We start from the raw sequence: 15598 nt of genomic DNA on the forward strand, positions 1-15598 counted from the left end.
CATCTGTAGCCAATGTTTTTGATTTGAACCCAAACATGATCTTGTTTGAGCCCTGAGGAGGCCTTAGCCTCTTTTTCACTCGACCACTCATATTTCCCTGCCTTTACTGACCCCTGTACCTAATGCATACAATAGCCACTCTAACACACTACCACATCTTCTGTTTTCATGTTTGTCTTATCCCACCATACTGTGGTCTTGAGGGCAGGGAGAGTGTGGTGGTGGTCTAGAGTCTAGTGTGGTACAGCTAAGCTTTCCCCAGGTGCGCTGTAGCAAATAACATACAGGTGTGCAGAGATAATGACCCTCCCCCACCCCCATCCCCCAGCAACTAAGGCTGCTAGTTGCCTTCCAGCAGCAACCTGGTTTGTTTACCAAAAAGAATTATTTTGTTCGTGGGCCTTGACTTGAAAAACTTTGGGAGCCATGTGGAAACAATTTCTGGCATTATTTGTTAAATGACAGGGATTATTCTCCGTATCTTGTAAGTATTTTAAAATAGAGTAAACAGTTTGACCATGCAGGGAGCTAATAATAAATGGGTAGCGTTCTGAATCTGGTGTGCTTTCTGTGACACCACGCTGGGTTGCATTTGATGTGTGCATATATGCATACCTTTACATCCACATCTGTGTGTAAATGAAGGCGAAGGCGGTGGCTACTCCAGAAAGACCTGAGCTCTGGGGGTTTTCTTCCTTGGTACAGATTAATTTGTTCTGACATTGCTATGCTTTCCCCTAGGCCTTTCGGAATAAGTGGGTTTATCTGATGCCTGCTTACTGGGGAGGAATATTTATAGAATCTCTGAGCTGGAAGGAACTTTGGAGAACATCTGGTCTGGTGGTTCCCAGATATGGCTGTATCAGAGTAACCTGTAATCTTTATTGATGCTTAAGGCTCCACCTCAGGTGATTCTGATTGAGAGGTCTGGGAGCCCTTAGGGCCTAGAAGCTGTTTCAGTGAAACCTCCCAGGTGATTTTGATGCAGCCAGAAGGATCCGCTTCTCCCATTTTATAGAAATGGAGGGAATTCCCTGGTGATCCAGTGGCTAAGACTCCTCGCTGCCAATGTAGGGGGCCCAGGTTCGATCCCTGGTCAGGGAACTAGATCCCACATGCTGCGACTAAGAGTTTGCATGCCACAACTAAAGATCCCGCATGCTGCAACTAAAGATTCTGCACGTGGCAACGAAGATCCCACGAGCTGCAACTAAGACCTGGCACAGCCAAATAAATAAATAAATATTTTTTTAAAAAAAGAAAGAAATGAAAAAGAAGGCACAGAAAGGCTAGATTATTTGTACAAGGGTGCATTGTGACTGAACTCGGAGGCCAGATCTCTGGACTCCCAACCCCTGAATGTTCCTTCTTGGCCCCCACCACTTCCTGTCACAGGGGACTCTCACTGTCCACCATACTGCACCCAGGGAAATGACCCATGGCTGCGGGCACTCTGAGCTTGATACCTTCACCCGAATGTTGGATTTCAAAATTGGGGTTCAAGGAGAAACCTATAGTGATACTAGGGAACTTTGGTTCTCTCTACACCAGCTAAAAACAGCTTGCTGTCAGTCTCTTTCCATCCACACAGTATCACCTTAATACAGATTTGGGGAATTATAGGAGAAAATAATTTTCTGTCTTAACCCAAACCATATTTTATAATGTTCATTTCCTTTACATATTTAGAGTTATTTCTTGAAGATAGAGTCTCAGATATGGAATTACTGAGTTAAAAGTATGGATGTTCCTGTGGATGTCTCATTGACAAGCTGCTTTATGAAAAGATTGAATTATTTTGCTTCTAGTCCACAGCAAGCAGTCTGCAAGGATATTTATCTTTGGTTCCGAGCATTTAATTTTTAATTAAAAACTAATGTTGGTTACATTCTTTCTAATTATAAGAAGTATTATAATGATTCATTTGTAGAAAATTTGGAAAATTTAGAAAAAATCAAGAAGGAAATTTAAGCCATTATGTCTAGCGCATGGATTTAACCATACTTGATGCCTTACTTAAGAGATTTTTTGTCATTAATTTTTACACATAAGGAAAAGTAGAAAATAGTACAAAGAACACCCATATACCTACCATCTAGAGTCAACAGTTACCAACATTTTGCCTTATTTGCTTCATCTATATATATATATTTTTAAATTTTTATTGGAGTATAGTTGCTTTACAATATTGTGTTAGTTTCTACTGTAGAGCAAAGTGAATCAGCTTATACGTTTATATATATATATCTCTTTTTTGGATTTCCTTCCCATTTAGGTCCCCACAGAGCATTGAGTACAGTTCCCTGTGCTATACAATAGGTTCTTATTAGTTATCTATTTTATACATAGTATCGATAGTGTATGTGTGTCAATCCCAGTCTCACAATTCATCCCACCCCCCCATCTATATATTTTTTATTATTTTTTTTTCTGGACCATTTCAGAAGAAATTAAAGGCATTGTGACACCTCATTCCTAAAAGCTTCAACATTCATCTCTTAAAAATAAGTCAATTAGCTATATAACTACAGTATCATTTTCTTAACTTCCCCACTTCTCCCAAAAATGTCTTTGATAGCTATCTCTTTTCAAATCAAGACCTAATAAAAAATTTACATGCTGCATTGATTCTACTTTTTTAGTCTCTTAATCTAGAACAGCACCTCCCCACTCCCACCCCGTCACACACACACCGTTTTCCCCCATGACATTGACTTGGAAGGGACTAGGCCAGATTCTCATAGACTGTTCGCATTCTGGATGTAATTGATTATTCTTTTATTCCTTGCATTTCCCTTAAACTGGAAGTAAGGTCCCAAAGCTTTCTTAGATTCAGGTTAAACATTTTTTGAAAAGAATTCTTCATAGGTGACGCTGTCCCATCGGGAGGCACGAATGTAAGGTAGTCTTGCTGTTGGTGATGCTGTTTGATCTCTGGGTTGAGATGGTGGTAACCAGATTCCTCTAGTGCGAAGGTACATTTTTTCCTTTTACTTAGTCGTGATAAATTCCTGTAAATTAACTTGCTGAAACAAAGGGTTTGCACATTTTTAAAAACCAGAACACTTGATTATTGTCTAAGTGCTCCTGACTGATCCTGCTATGTACGCTACACTACAGTCAGCATGCTTTTCTGCACCAATTTGTCTTGTTCATTCTTTTTTTTTTCCCCTGATTACAAAAGAAACTCACATCTATCATGCAGCATTTAAAAGTTACAGAAATACTTAGCCTAGAACATAAAAGTGCCCATAATTCTAATCTCTAGAGATAATTACTGTGAACAGTTTAGGCATATCATTTCAATTTTTTTCTAAACATATTTACATTTGTTAATTACTGTTATTATACAGAAATGGGCCCATACCATGGCACTATTTTGCTATTTCTTATTTTCATTGAATGTGTCATGAAATTTTTTTCCTGCCAGTAAAGGTAGATCTACTTCTTTTTAAATTTTTTTTATTATTATTTTAGTTTTAAAATATTCTTTTTTAAAAAAAATATTTATGTATTTATTTGGTTGCACCGGGTCTTAGTTGTGGCAGGTGGGCTCCTTCGTTGCGGCATGCGAACTCTTAGTTGCGGCATGCATGTGGGATCTAGTTCCCTGACCAGGGATCGAACCAGGGCCCCCTGCATTGGGAGCTCAGAGTCTTATCCACTGCGCCACAAGGGAAGTCCCCTCTACTTCTTTTTTTAAATCATGGTAAAGTACATATAACATAAAGTTTGACATTTTAACCATTTTTAACTGTTCACTTCAGTGACGTTAACTACATTCACAATGTTGTTAGACCACCACCATCATCTTATTCTTGAATATTTAAACAGCTGTAGAATGGCATTCCTTCGTGGATGAACCAGAATTTATTCAATCAGTGCCCTATTTTTGGACAATTGTGTTCTTTTAAAAACAGTGATGGGGACTTTCCTGGTGGCACAGTAGTTAAGAATCCACCTGCCAGTGCGGGGACACGGGTTCGAACCCTGGTCTGGGAAGATCCCACATGCCGCGGAAATAAGCCCGTGCGCCGCAACTGCTGAGCCTGCCCTGTAGAGCCCGCGAGCCACAACTACTGAAGCCCGCGTGCCTAGAGCCCGTGCTCCGTAACAAGAGAAGCCACCGCAATGAGAAGCCCGTGCACCGCAACAAAGAGCAGCCCCGCTCGCCGCAACTAGAGAAAGCCCGCATGTGGCAACGAAGACCATCAATCCAAATGTGAAGCTAGGTAAAGAAAAGTTGTCTAAATAAATAAATAAATAAAAACAGTGATGTAGAGAGCATCTTTGCCAGTCTCTACGCTCATTTAAGTGAGTATTTTTATAAGATAGCTTCCTGGAAGAGGGAAAGCTAGTCAAAAGGTACAAACGTTTTACATTTTAATAGGTATTGCCTAATTGTCTTTCAAAAATGTTCAACCTGTTTACAGTCTAACCACAAGCATCTGAGCCTGGCAAATTATTGATTTGTCCTGTTAACTATTTGCTCTCACAAGGTTAACCAAACTTGCTCTGTATTTAACCTTGCTCAATAAGGAAGAACTGGTTGGTAAAGTAAAAGCAACATTCATTGGTTTAATTAACTGGTATTTATGTAGCACCTCCTGTGTATCAGACCTGGTGTTCAGGCATGGGGAATTTTATTATGAATGAACAGACACAATCCCTCCCTTAGTGGATCTTACAGACTAGTGGAGACAGATACCATCTCGCAAATGAACGTCAGGAAGTAGTAAATGGGCATAGATGATAGGAGGCTCTGCCTGGGCTGAGAGTTCAAGAAGTTTCCCTAAGAAAGTGAAATTAATTTGGAACTTGAAGGATCAATGGGAATTACCTACACAAAGGATAGATTGAGAAGGGGGTGGGCAGAGAACATTCTAAGCAGAAGAAACAGCATGTGCAAAGGCCCAGTGGCAGATCCCTTTAGACTTTGTACTGGCTACGGAAGTTCAGCATGTTTGGTGCCCTGGAGGAAAGCAAGTTTCTGAATTATTCAGAGACCAAATAAATGAAGTCTCACTTCCAGGATCCCATAAGCAGAAGGGGTTTCAGAGGGATGGGAGGTTTTCCAAGGCAAATTCTAACAAATTGCAAGTAGTCTGAAGGAGAGACAGAAGAGATGCCCCTACAGACCTCAGCTTAGATTTTTAGAATGTCTTAGCCAAAGTTGGAAGGAGGGCAAGTAACTAAGGAGAAACACTGTGGCAGCTGGAATACATCAGAAAGGGGTCAAGAATGTCAAAGGCCCAGATGAGCTAAGGCTTCTGAAAAATGCTGATCAGCCATAAGCTGTGTTTGCAGTAAGCAAAATAAGAGGCATACTCCTTCTGCCAGAATCCAGAAAAGGAGCACAACCTCATCACATCTAATTATGTGTCTGTCTCCTCCACGAAAATAATACAATATAACATACATTGAGGGCTTCCCTGGAGGCGCAGTGGTTAAGAATCCACCTGCCGATGCAGGGGACATGGGTTCGATCCCTGGCCCGGGAAGATCCCACATGCTGCGGAGCAACTAAGCCTGTGCGCCAGAACTACTGAAGCCCATGCACCTAGAGCCCGTGCTCCGCAACAAGAGAAGCCACGACAATGGGAAACCTGCACACCACAATGAAGAGTAGCCCCCGCTCGCCTCAACTAGAGAAAGCCTGTGCACAGCAGCGAAGACCCAACACAGCCAAAAGTAAAAACAAATAATTAAAAAAAAAAACATATGTTGAGCTCATATGAACCCGCTCTGTGCCAAGCACTTAAAGTAGACTATTTCATTTACTATTAACACTGACATTTATCTCCATTTTCTCTGTGGGGAAGCTAAGGCTTGGCGAGGCTAAATAACTTCTCTAGGGCCACAGCGGGTTAGTGATGCTGCTGGGTTGGGCAGTCTGACTACAGGTCTTCAATCTGAACCATCACACCATGCTACCTTCCAATGGGAAAGGATAGGCTATGTGGGGTTAGGGGGTAGCAGAATCCAGGGGAATTGGCTCATCCTAGAAAGAGACAGGTCTGCACTTGCATCCTGGATTCCCTGTTTGTCACATGTAAGACTTCTGACTTAACCTCTCTGATCTTCAGTTTCCAAATCTGTAAGATGGGAATAACAATTACCTTGTACCGCTATAGAATTCAAAATTAGCCACAGAAAATGCTTGGCATGGAGCAGGTACTTAATAAGTAAGGCTGTTTTTATTTTTATTCTAAGACTACCCATAGCCTAGTCTTCATTTTATATGTGAGATATATGTGGTCCTGAATGAATGATACATGGTATCCTTGCCCTTGAAGTCAGTCTTTGGGGTAAGCATATTAGTATGATCAGCCTCTTCAGAGTTATACATGACATTTCATACACTTTAAACCTCTCACAGTTCGGCTCTGAAGCAGGGAACAAGGCTGAGATTTCACCCTTTACAGGTGTGAAAAACTCAGGCCTGGAGGAACAAAGTGAATTACTTAAGGTCTCACAGCCAGGCTAACATCTTCTTACTTTTTTGTTGCGATTAGTAGATTAGTGAAACAGGGAGTGTGAGTGTTGATTTCTGTAGGGCAACTGACGGATCAGTCAGGCTGTCCCTAGTTGCGAAACAGAAGCGATGGCTTAGTGACGTTTCAGTCAGGTGGTTATTGTTGTGGGTTGAAGACCCAGACCTGGGGATTGTCACTAAATAGATCACTGTTGGCTTGACCAAACGTCCACCCTGGGGCCTGTAATGGGTCACATTTGTACTGAGACTTGGATGAGCAGCGTGAGAGTTGTGCTTACTGCGTGTGTGGCTGACACGCACTGGGAAGGCCAGCCTGTCAGGACCTGGGGCGACTGACCCGGACTCCTGTAGACCACAGAGGGCTGGAGGTAGACAGAAACTGGTGCTGAAATTAAACCAAGATTAAGGTAGAGCTCTGCACAGAAAACCAAGTCCGTAGTACAGTGTGGCTTGAGCGGTCAGTGAGGAAGGTGGCTATTGAGGTGTTAGGAGGAAGGGAGTGATGCGTGTGTCAGCAGTGAGGTGGACGGCCACAAGCTTAGCAAAGGAGGTGACTGTCCCTTTGCCCTCAGCACAGGGCATGGTTGGGCTATTGCAGAATTTAGAAACACGCCACGTAAAGGAAAAGTTGAAAATCTCAGGGCTACCCTTGGCCTAGAGAAGAGGGGGTTTAGAGAGGACGGTAAGTCCTGTCTTCAGATAGTGGAGGGACCCCCGCCCTCAGCTGAGTTGTTGACCTGGGTAAGGTTTAGGGTTATGTTGTTGTTTTGGGCCATATCTCGTGGCTTGCGGGACCTTAGTTCCCCGACCAGGGATTGAACCCAGGCCCATGCAGTGAAGGTGCTGAGTCCTAACCACTGGACCGCCAGGGAAGTCTCAGGATGGTGTATTTTTAACAGACTCAGGAGAGTCTGTTGCACCTCAGGTCTGGGAAGCAATATCCTGAGGAAGATGGTTGCGTTTATTTCATATCGTCCAGAGGGCAGACCCCACCCCCGCCACCTGAAAAAGCAGACTGTGCAAGGAAACAGAGGGAGGGAGAATATTTTGAAATTTTTCAGAAATGGATTGGTGGTCGTGTGGGATGATGAACTCCTGGCATGGGAAGGGGTCCAAATAGCTTTTTAGAAAAATTGACTTGATGAACATTCAGGTTGTTCAGGCTTCCTAAAAACTCTTTCCATCCTTATTAATGTATAAACCTGAGCCGTCCCATGTGGCAACTTAACTTTAATTAAAATTGAGTAACATTAAAAATTCCACTCCTCAGTCACCTCGGCACACTTCAGGTGCCCTGCAGCCACGCGTGGTGGGTGGCTACTGTATTGAACAGTGAGGATCTAGGACGTGTCCGTCATGGCAGGAAGTCCTCTTGGGCAGCGCTAGCTGTTGTGCACAGACGTTTGCACGTAGTTGGTAAGCAGAGCAGTATCATGGTTAAGGACTGAGCATGTAGCTGATTGACTTGTTATTAACACTACGGAGTTTATCTCCATTTTAGGGGCAAAGCTTCGGGTGAGGGCCTGGGGCAGTAGCAGAAAGTGGGCCAGTCAGGCTGGGTTGGGTCCTGACTGCTGCTCTGTGGCCTTGGTCACTCCGTGAGGGCCTCAGTTGCCTCACTTGGAAAACAGGCTAATCGTAGGCGCCGCTTCGCTGGGTGGCTGTGAGGATTAGATACTTAGCACGGTGCTCATCTCACACTAGGCACTAATAAATATTCTTTTTTTATCCCAAAGTTGTATTCTGTATGAACGTATTATTTTGTCCTTATTTTTCCAATCAGCGTTATTACTTAAATCTATTTTTAAGTATTGATATATACTATGTGTCCATAGATTGCTTAATCTATGTGTCCATAGATTGCTTAATTGTCCCCTTACTGTTAGGAATTTGCTACTTTACCTTTTCTCTACACTATACTTATGATTACAGTTATTTGTTTTGCTTACTGGGCCAGACACTAGGTATTGTTTTACTCGTTTTTATTTCTAAGGAAACTGAAGTTAAGGGCAGTTAATTTACAAAAAGAGAGTGATAGATCTGTGTATAAACTTTGGAAAGATTTCAAAGATAGGTTGATAAATGAAAAAAGCAAGTTGCAGAACAACTTGTATAGCTTCTCATTTGTGTGAAAAACACAGAGGAGGCTGAATGTATGCTTATAAATGCACAGAGGTAATAACAGAAACCGTGCCAAGTACTTTCTGTTATCTCCTAGCCCTCACAATAGCACTGTGTGGAAATGAGTACTTAGGGTAAATTGTCCTAGATGGCTCAGGTAGTAAATGGCGTGCCAGGTTGAAGTCCAGGTCCCCCCGACTGCTGCTGTGCACTGGGCCCCCCCACTGTCATGGCAGCGGCAGGCAGCAGCGGCCATACCTGCAGCTGCAGGGTCCCACATTCCTCCTCTGCCCAGGCTGTTGAAAGTTCTTTGGGACTTCCCTGGTGGTCCAGTGGTTAAGACTCCACGCTTCCACTGCAGGGGGCACGGGTTTGGTCCCTGGTCGGGGAACTAAGATCCCACATGCTGCGAGGCCAAAAAAAAAAAAGCAAAGTCCTTTGATTGGTGAGTTCTTCACCCCTACCCAGTAGGGCAGAGAGTGAGGGTCCCCTGGTGGATTTTGAGCTGGAGGGCAGGTGGATCTGCAGTCTGCATTGGGAGGCCACTCCTGCTGTGGCGGGTCGGGGGGTGGCGGATGGGGTGCTGTTTCCTGATGGGGTCTGCCCTCCTCGCTGGCCACCTGAACAGCGAGTGACAGCTGTGCATTTGTATTGGTTCAGATGCTGAGGTCGGCAGGGTTTGGATTTAAATGTCCTGGTGACATGTAGAAGGGAGCCTGGGGCAGTGGCTTGAGCTTTGCCTCTTTCCTTGCCCAAGGGTATGACCTCCTCGACGGGGAACACCACTGTTCTTTCCCTCTGTCGCTTCTTTGGGTTCATCTGTTCCTCCTTGGTCAAAATGGACCCTGTGAAGTTTGTCATCCACAGTTTAAAATGAACTAATACAGACCCCTTCATAACAGTTGCTTATCTGTTGCTGCATAACAAGTCGTTGCTCCCAAACTTAGAGGATTAAAACAACAATACACATTTCTCGCTCACAGTTCCTGTGGGCCCGGAATTTGGGAGCGTCTTGGCTGGTGGTTCTGGCTCAGAGTCGCTCAAGAGCTTGCAGTCCAGGTTGTCGGCCAGGGCCCTGGTGATCTGAGGGCTTAGGCTGCGGCTGGAGCACTGGCTTGCAAGATGGCGTGCGTACACGCCTAGCAAGGTGGTGCTGGTTTTTGGCAAGAGGCCTCAGTTCCTCTCTAGATGGGCCTCTCTCAGGACTGCTGAAATGTTTTAACAGCGGTGGTGACTGTCTTCCGCCAGAGCCATCAAAGAAAGAGAGAGCCAGGCAGAAGCGATCCTTTTTGTGACCTAGCCTCAGAGGTCCCCTAGTATCACTGTGCCACATTCTACCCAGTCAGTCGGTGAGTCTGCTGCACATTCCAGGGGAGCAGGATTAGGCACCACCTTTTCAAGGGATGAGGAAACATCCAAAGCTCATGCATAGGTTTTCCTCACTAATTTTTCCATCTATTCAACCATTAGTTATTAAATCTCTAATATGTGCCAGGTAGTCCAGATACAGATGAATAAGACAAACAAAACTTGATCCCAAGCCTCAAGGAACTTATAGGGCAGGCAGGATAGCAGCTACCATTTGGGTGGTGCTTTAGAGCTTAATGAGAACGTCCACATATTTTCTCCTTCAACCTTCCCAGTAACTATATGATCGCTACAGCTGGTTGTATCCCCATTGCCCAACTTTTCTGGCCCTCAGATGATGGAGGATTTTCTTAAGTGGACAGAATTTGACTTTGATCCAGAAATTCTGACTATAAATCCCTTGCACTTTCTGCTACCACAGGCTGTGTTCCTTGTGGCTACTGTCTCATCCCTGTGCCTCAGGTGAGGAAAGTGAGGCTGCAGTCACTGAATAGCTCTTGACACTTGAATTCTTTGCTTTTTTCACCATTCTGCGCTGTCTCTCAGGGGTGGACCGCCCTAAATACTCCACTGACAGTCGCTGCTGTCCTTCTTCTTGCAGAAAGCCCTGGGTGTGCGGCAGTACCATGTGGCGTCGGTCCTGTGCCAGCGGGCCGAGGTGGCCATGAGCCACTTTGAGCCCAGTGAGTACATCCGCTATGACCTGCTCGAGAAGAACATTAACGTCGTCCGCAAACGGTAAGGCTGCAGGGCGAGCTGCGGAGACTGCGAGAGGGTGTCGGTGCTTCTGGTGCCGCCTGCCCCTTTCGGGCAGCGCAGGAGGTGCTTGGTGAAGGATGGCTGGTCGTGGTGGTGGCAGGATCGAGGCGTTTAGAGTACAGCGGTCCCTGCTGAGGAAGGGTGTTCCAGATCAGTGGTGGACCTTCTGTCCTCTCTGCCAAGGAAAAGTCTGTTAGCAAGAAGCCTGGAGATGTGGGCCCTAGGGAGGGTCTCAGGCACTCTTCGGTGCTGTGGCCAGAACCTTCCACCCACCCTTTCCAGGACAGACCACTAGCCCTGGGCCATTTCTCTGGGATCTGCCGGGCCCAGTGACTTCAGAAATACATATATTTCCTCTTCAGTGCATAAGCCCAGGGGAGAGCTCAGCCTTGAGACTCAGAAGGAAGCTCAGGTGGGATCTTGAGCATATCTTTTTTCTGGACCTCTCTTTGCTCACTTGGTAAAATGGCAGCTGTCTTTGCACTGCTGTTCTGTGTGCCAGGTTCTGGGCTAGATGCTGGCACAGGAGGGATGACTAAGATACCACAAGAGGATGAGGAGTGGGGGCTGGTAGCGCCAACCAGCCCTGCTCCTGAAACTTGAATGACTGCAGACAGAGCTGCGCGCTTGCCTATCTGGTGACATGGCCCTGGGAGTACGAGAGAACCAGCATGAGTACACAGTGTCCCCATCCCCATTAACAGCTGACGAAGGGGTCAGGTGGACAAAGCCACACTGTGAGTGAGTGATGGGACCTGGTCTCCAGGCTCTCGTCCAGTGCTCTGGCCACTGTCCCACACTTGCTCTCTGTTGCCACTTTGCTTCCTCTTTACTGGTATCCTCACTTCAGTTTTACAGGTAAGGGACTATCTTAGTCTTTATCTCCAGTAGCTCGCAACATGGCATCACCTAATTATAGGAAAGACCTCTTAATGTACGTCACGGGTGTTCGTCTGATTCAGGTGGTGTGGGCCTTGCTACTCAAAACGTGGCCCGTGTGTCAGCAGCAGCGGCATCAACAAGCAGCACTGGGAGCTCGTTAGCAACGCAGAACCTCAGGCCTCACCCCAGACCCGCTGAGTCAGAATCTGCAGTTTTAACAGGAGCCCCAGGTGACTGGAGCGCACATCCAAATGTGAGAAGCGCTGGCCGGTTTCCCAGCCGGTTCTAATGTGTAGTCAGGGTTGAAACCACTGTCCTCATCCCTGTGTGACCTTATACAAATACTTTTTCCCCAGAAAACACTATTTATTCTTAGAGCTCTCAGATCACAGCTCAGTGGAAAAATAATAGATTTTGCTTTAGTCTGCAAAACACTTCCCCCCCTCCTCTTTGTCATGCTTAGAAGGAGAGTTAACAGAGAAGCTTGCTTTGAGATAACTTGACAAAAAAGTGTTCACCATTTTGTCTTTGCTTTAAAAAAATTAATCAAAAAACTGCCCTTTGGTTTTAATTTTTATCAGCAAAATTAACCCTCCCCCTAAAATTTTTCCTTTGCCTTCTTATTCCAACTCTGCGCTAACCAGAAAAGTCCAATCGATAACTTTTAGCATTTTCCAGATTAGTACAGGCAAGAGATGTTCCATTTTCATTGTTGCCATAGAAGAGTGGTTCTCGCTGGAGGTGGGGTGAGGGGTCGATTTTGTCCCCTAGGGGAATTTAGCAATGTCTAGAGACATTGTAGGTTGTCATAACGTGGGGTGGGGTGGGGTTTACTGTTACCTAGTGGGTAGAGGCCAAGAAAACTGTCACACATCCTACAGTGCAGAAGACAGCCTCCACGCTAAAGAATCATCTGGCCCAAACTGTCAGTCATGCCATAGTTGAGAAACCCTTCCATAGAGAAAGAAGGCAGAAGTGAGGCTGTTCTAAAAAGATGCTAGTGGATTAAAGTAGATGTAAGAGTGTTTTAGAGGGCCAGGGGATTTGCAGGGGGACGATTCCTCCACCCTGTGACGGAGGGGCCTGATTCTGTTCCTGGGAACTGGGTCTCTGTCATCCAGTGAAGTGGGGGGACAGACGGACATAGAGGACCCGTTTTGCCATCCTCAGTTAATCAGTCCTCAAGGAAATGTGATGATGAACTTGTCCTTAGGCTTTTGTCATTGTCAGGCTTTTTTATACAACTTCAGGCATTTGCTGTCAAGGTCTTTGGTTTTAAAGCTCACGTGCTACTTTTCACCTCCCCTGGACGCAGAAGCAGGGGCTGTGCAGTGAGTCACTGCCTGTACACCAGCCTTGGAGATGCTGCCACAAAAAGGGAGCAGGCTGTACTTCAGGCCAGTGCTGTTTTTATTCAAGGTTCTCATGACGGCAGAACCGAGAGATGTTTAGAACTGCCAGTTGCTCTGCTGTTGCCCACAGAGCCAGCACCCTGGGAAACTCTTGCTCTCAAAGGGTTAGGTAAACTTGGGAGTGAGGGGCTAGAACCCAGACTAGCAGAAGGACATTTCTCTGCTTTCCCAGCAGAGTCGTATTGGTAATAGCAGTAGCAATAATGATAGTAATTGAACACTTAACTACAGGCCGGGCCCTGTTCTGAGTTTCCAGATGTTATTGAGAGACAGTATAAAGCCACAGTGGCTCCTTGCATTCTAGCTCTTCCACTCACTGCCTAGCTCGTGACCAGGGAGGGTCAAGTTACTTCACCTCACTGTGCTTCAGTTTGCTCATCTGTGTTGTGAGGATAAAGTGAGTTATATACATCAGAGTGCTCTGGGCTAAAAGTAAGCGCTAAGATAAAACTATAATGACAGAAAGCAGATCAGTGGTTGCTTGGGGATGGGGGCAGGAGGGAGGGATTATAAAAGGGGACAAGGAGACTTTTGGGTGATGGATGTGTTCATTATCTTGACTGTGCTGATGATTTCACAGGTGTATTCATATGTCAAAACTTACCAGTTGTGTACTTTCAATATGTGCAGTTAATTACACACCAATTATAGCTCAATAAAGCTGTTTAAAAACAAGTATGTGCTATGTAAGTGCTATCTGTTCTCTCTTTCCAATACGAGCCCTGGACTTTAGAGACGGACTGGGAGCTCCCTGGGAGGGGCAGTGGCTTATCTGGTTACATGGTGGGTTTAGTACTAGGGTCAGGTCTAAACCCAGAGCCTCTGACTCCTCGTCCCATATATTTTTTTGTGTGGCTCGTTGGGTGTGAGTGGAACTGTGCCCCTCCCGAGGAGGCTTCAGGTTTGGCCTAAGCTTTGAGAACGGCGGAAGGCAGAGTGTGAGGTCCAGGCACATGGGGTGGCAGCTGTGCTGCAGCGGCGGGCGGCAGCAGGGAGCCTCAAGGTGCGGGGGGAGAGTTGGCCCGCGCCCAGCTCGGTCTGCGCGGGGCAGGCTGTGCCGAGGAGGCAGCTGAGTCCTGGCGGGGGGCGCACCTCCCCGGGGGCTCTGACGAGGAAACAGGGTCTAGGAAGAGGGGCTCGTGAGAGGCCAGAGGCAGCTTCTGTTCTTGAGAGCTGACAGCCACACCTGTCTTCGCGGGGTGAGAGCGAGTGGAACCAGCAGGAAAGGCTTTAGCGTAATAGGGTGACAAGGGCCTCGGCTTTAGCGTAATAGGGTGACAAGGCCTCCAGCACCTGAGGCGGAGGGTTGTGGGTGGAGTGTGAGGCAGGTTGGGTGAGGGGTGCTGGTGCGGAGTCTCTGTGTCTCAGTGGGGCTGAGTGCACGGGGGAGATGGCTGTGGACAGAGAGAAGTAGAGCATCCAAGGTGAGACTCTGGCTGTGAACTTGAGCTTCGAACATCACTCTGCTGGGTCTCTGTTACCTCTTGGTCGTTTTACTAAATGACAAGGATACAGTAAGGATTAAAAGATGAGACATACATGGAATAGGTGCCCGTCAGATAATAGCAATTAATATGCTGGAAAAGCAAATATACTTCAGGGAAAAAAAAAAACCCTGCCGCCTCTTGTGATGTTGTCATTCATCAAGTGGTTTTGGACCTAGTGAGTGCCAGGCGCTGTGCCGTGTGCTGGAGCTACCACAGTGAGCAGCACCGATTCGTCTCCACCCTCGTGGGGTGCAGGGTCCCCTCTCCCTGCCCGCCGTGTGTGCGGAGAGGGAATGGCTGTGGCGGACAGGGGATCGTGCAGCTGGTCCCAGGCCATCCCTCCCTTCTCCCGCCAGGTTGAACCGGCCTCTGACCCTCTCAGAGAAGATCGTGTATGGACACCTGGATGACCCAGCCCACCAGGAGATCGAGCGAGGCAAGACCTACCTGCGGCTGCGGCCTGACCGTGTGGCCATGCAGGATGCCACGGCCCAGATGGCCATGTTGCAATTCATCAGCAGTGGACTGCCCAAGGTGGCTGTGCCGTCCACCATCCACTGTGACCATCTGATCGAGGCCCAGCTCGGGGGTGAGAAAGACCTGCGTCGGGCCAAGGTGAGCTGAAGGTGGCGTGGGAGGGGCGTGGAGGGGGCCAGTGGGTGTGACATGGGATGAGAGACAAAACCCTTCAACTAGGGCGTTACCCCCAAATTCTAATGGACTCTTTGGTTTAGTCTTTTTTTTTTTTTAATTTATTTTTGCTCTCTTCTACTTTGAAAAATACCATTTGCCCTTTGTGAAGCTGTTAGAAAATACTGAGAAAACCTAAAGAAAACAAAAATCATCCTTAATCTTACCATACTAAAGGTATTCTTTTCAGGTCCTTTTTCTGTAATAAAATAGAAGACTTTGTAAGAAAAATGATTCAGATGTGGGGTTCTGATACCTATCGCCACTTGCTCTGGAGAAGGGACTTTGAAGTTCCCTTGCTGCCACCATCACATGTGATCACTCGTGCTCTCGCCTGGCCCCTGGGGACCTTGTCAGGGAGGTAGGCGAGTAGTGTCGCTGTT

The 15598-nt window shown here is 46.4% G+C and overlaps 1 protein-coding gene across 1 annotated transcript in view; it reads left to right on the forward strand.

The window, feature by feature from the left end:
* The window catches only part of ACO2 (aconitase 2), a 53166-nt gene that overhangs the window by 17813 nt on the left and 19755 nt on the right, over positions 1-15598 (forward strand). Inside the window, exons 3-4 of the mRNA XM_068561786.1 lie at positions 10587-10723; positions 14882-15140. Coding sequence (XP_068417887.1) covers positions 10587-10723; positions 14882-15140 — 396 coding nt within the window. The remainder of the gene's footprint in view (positions 1-10586; positions 10724-14881; positions 15141-15598) is intronic.

Source organism: Eschrichtius robustus, chromosome 13 (genome assembly GCF_028021215.1).
Source record: "Eschrichtius robustus isolate mEscRob2 chromosome 13, mEscRob2.pri, whole genome shotgun sequence".
NCBI classification, from domain to species: domain Eukaryota; kingdom Metazoa; phylum Chordata; class Mammalia; order Artiodactyla; family Eschrichtiidae; genus Eschrichtius; species Eschrichtius robustus.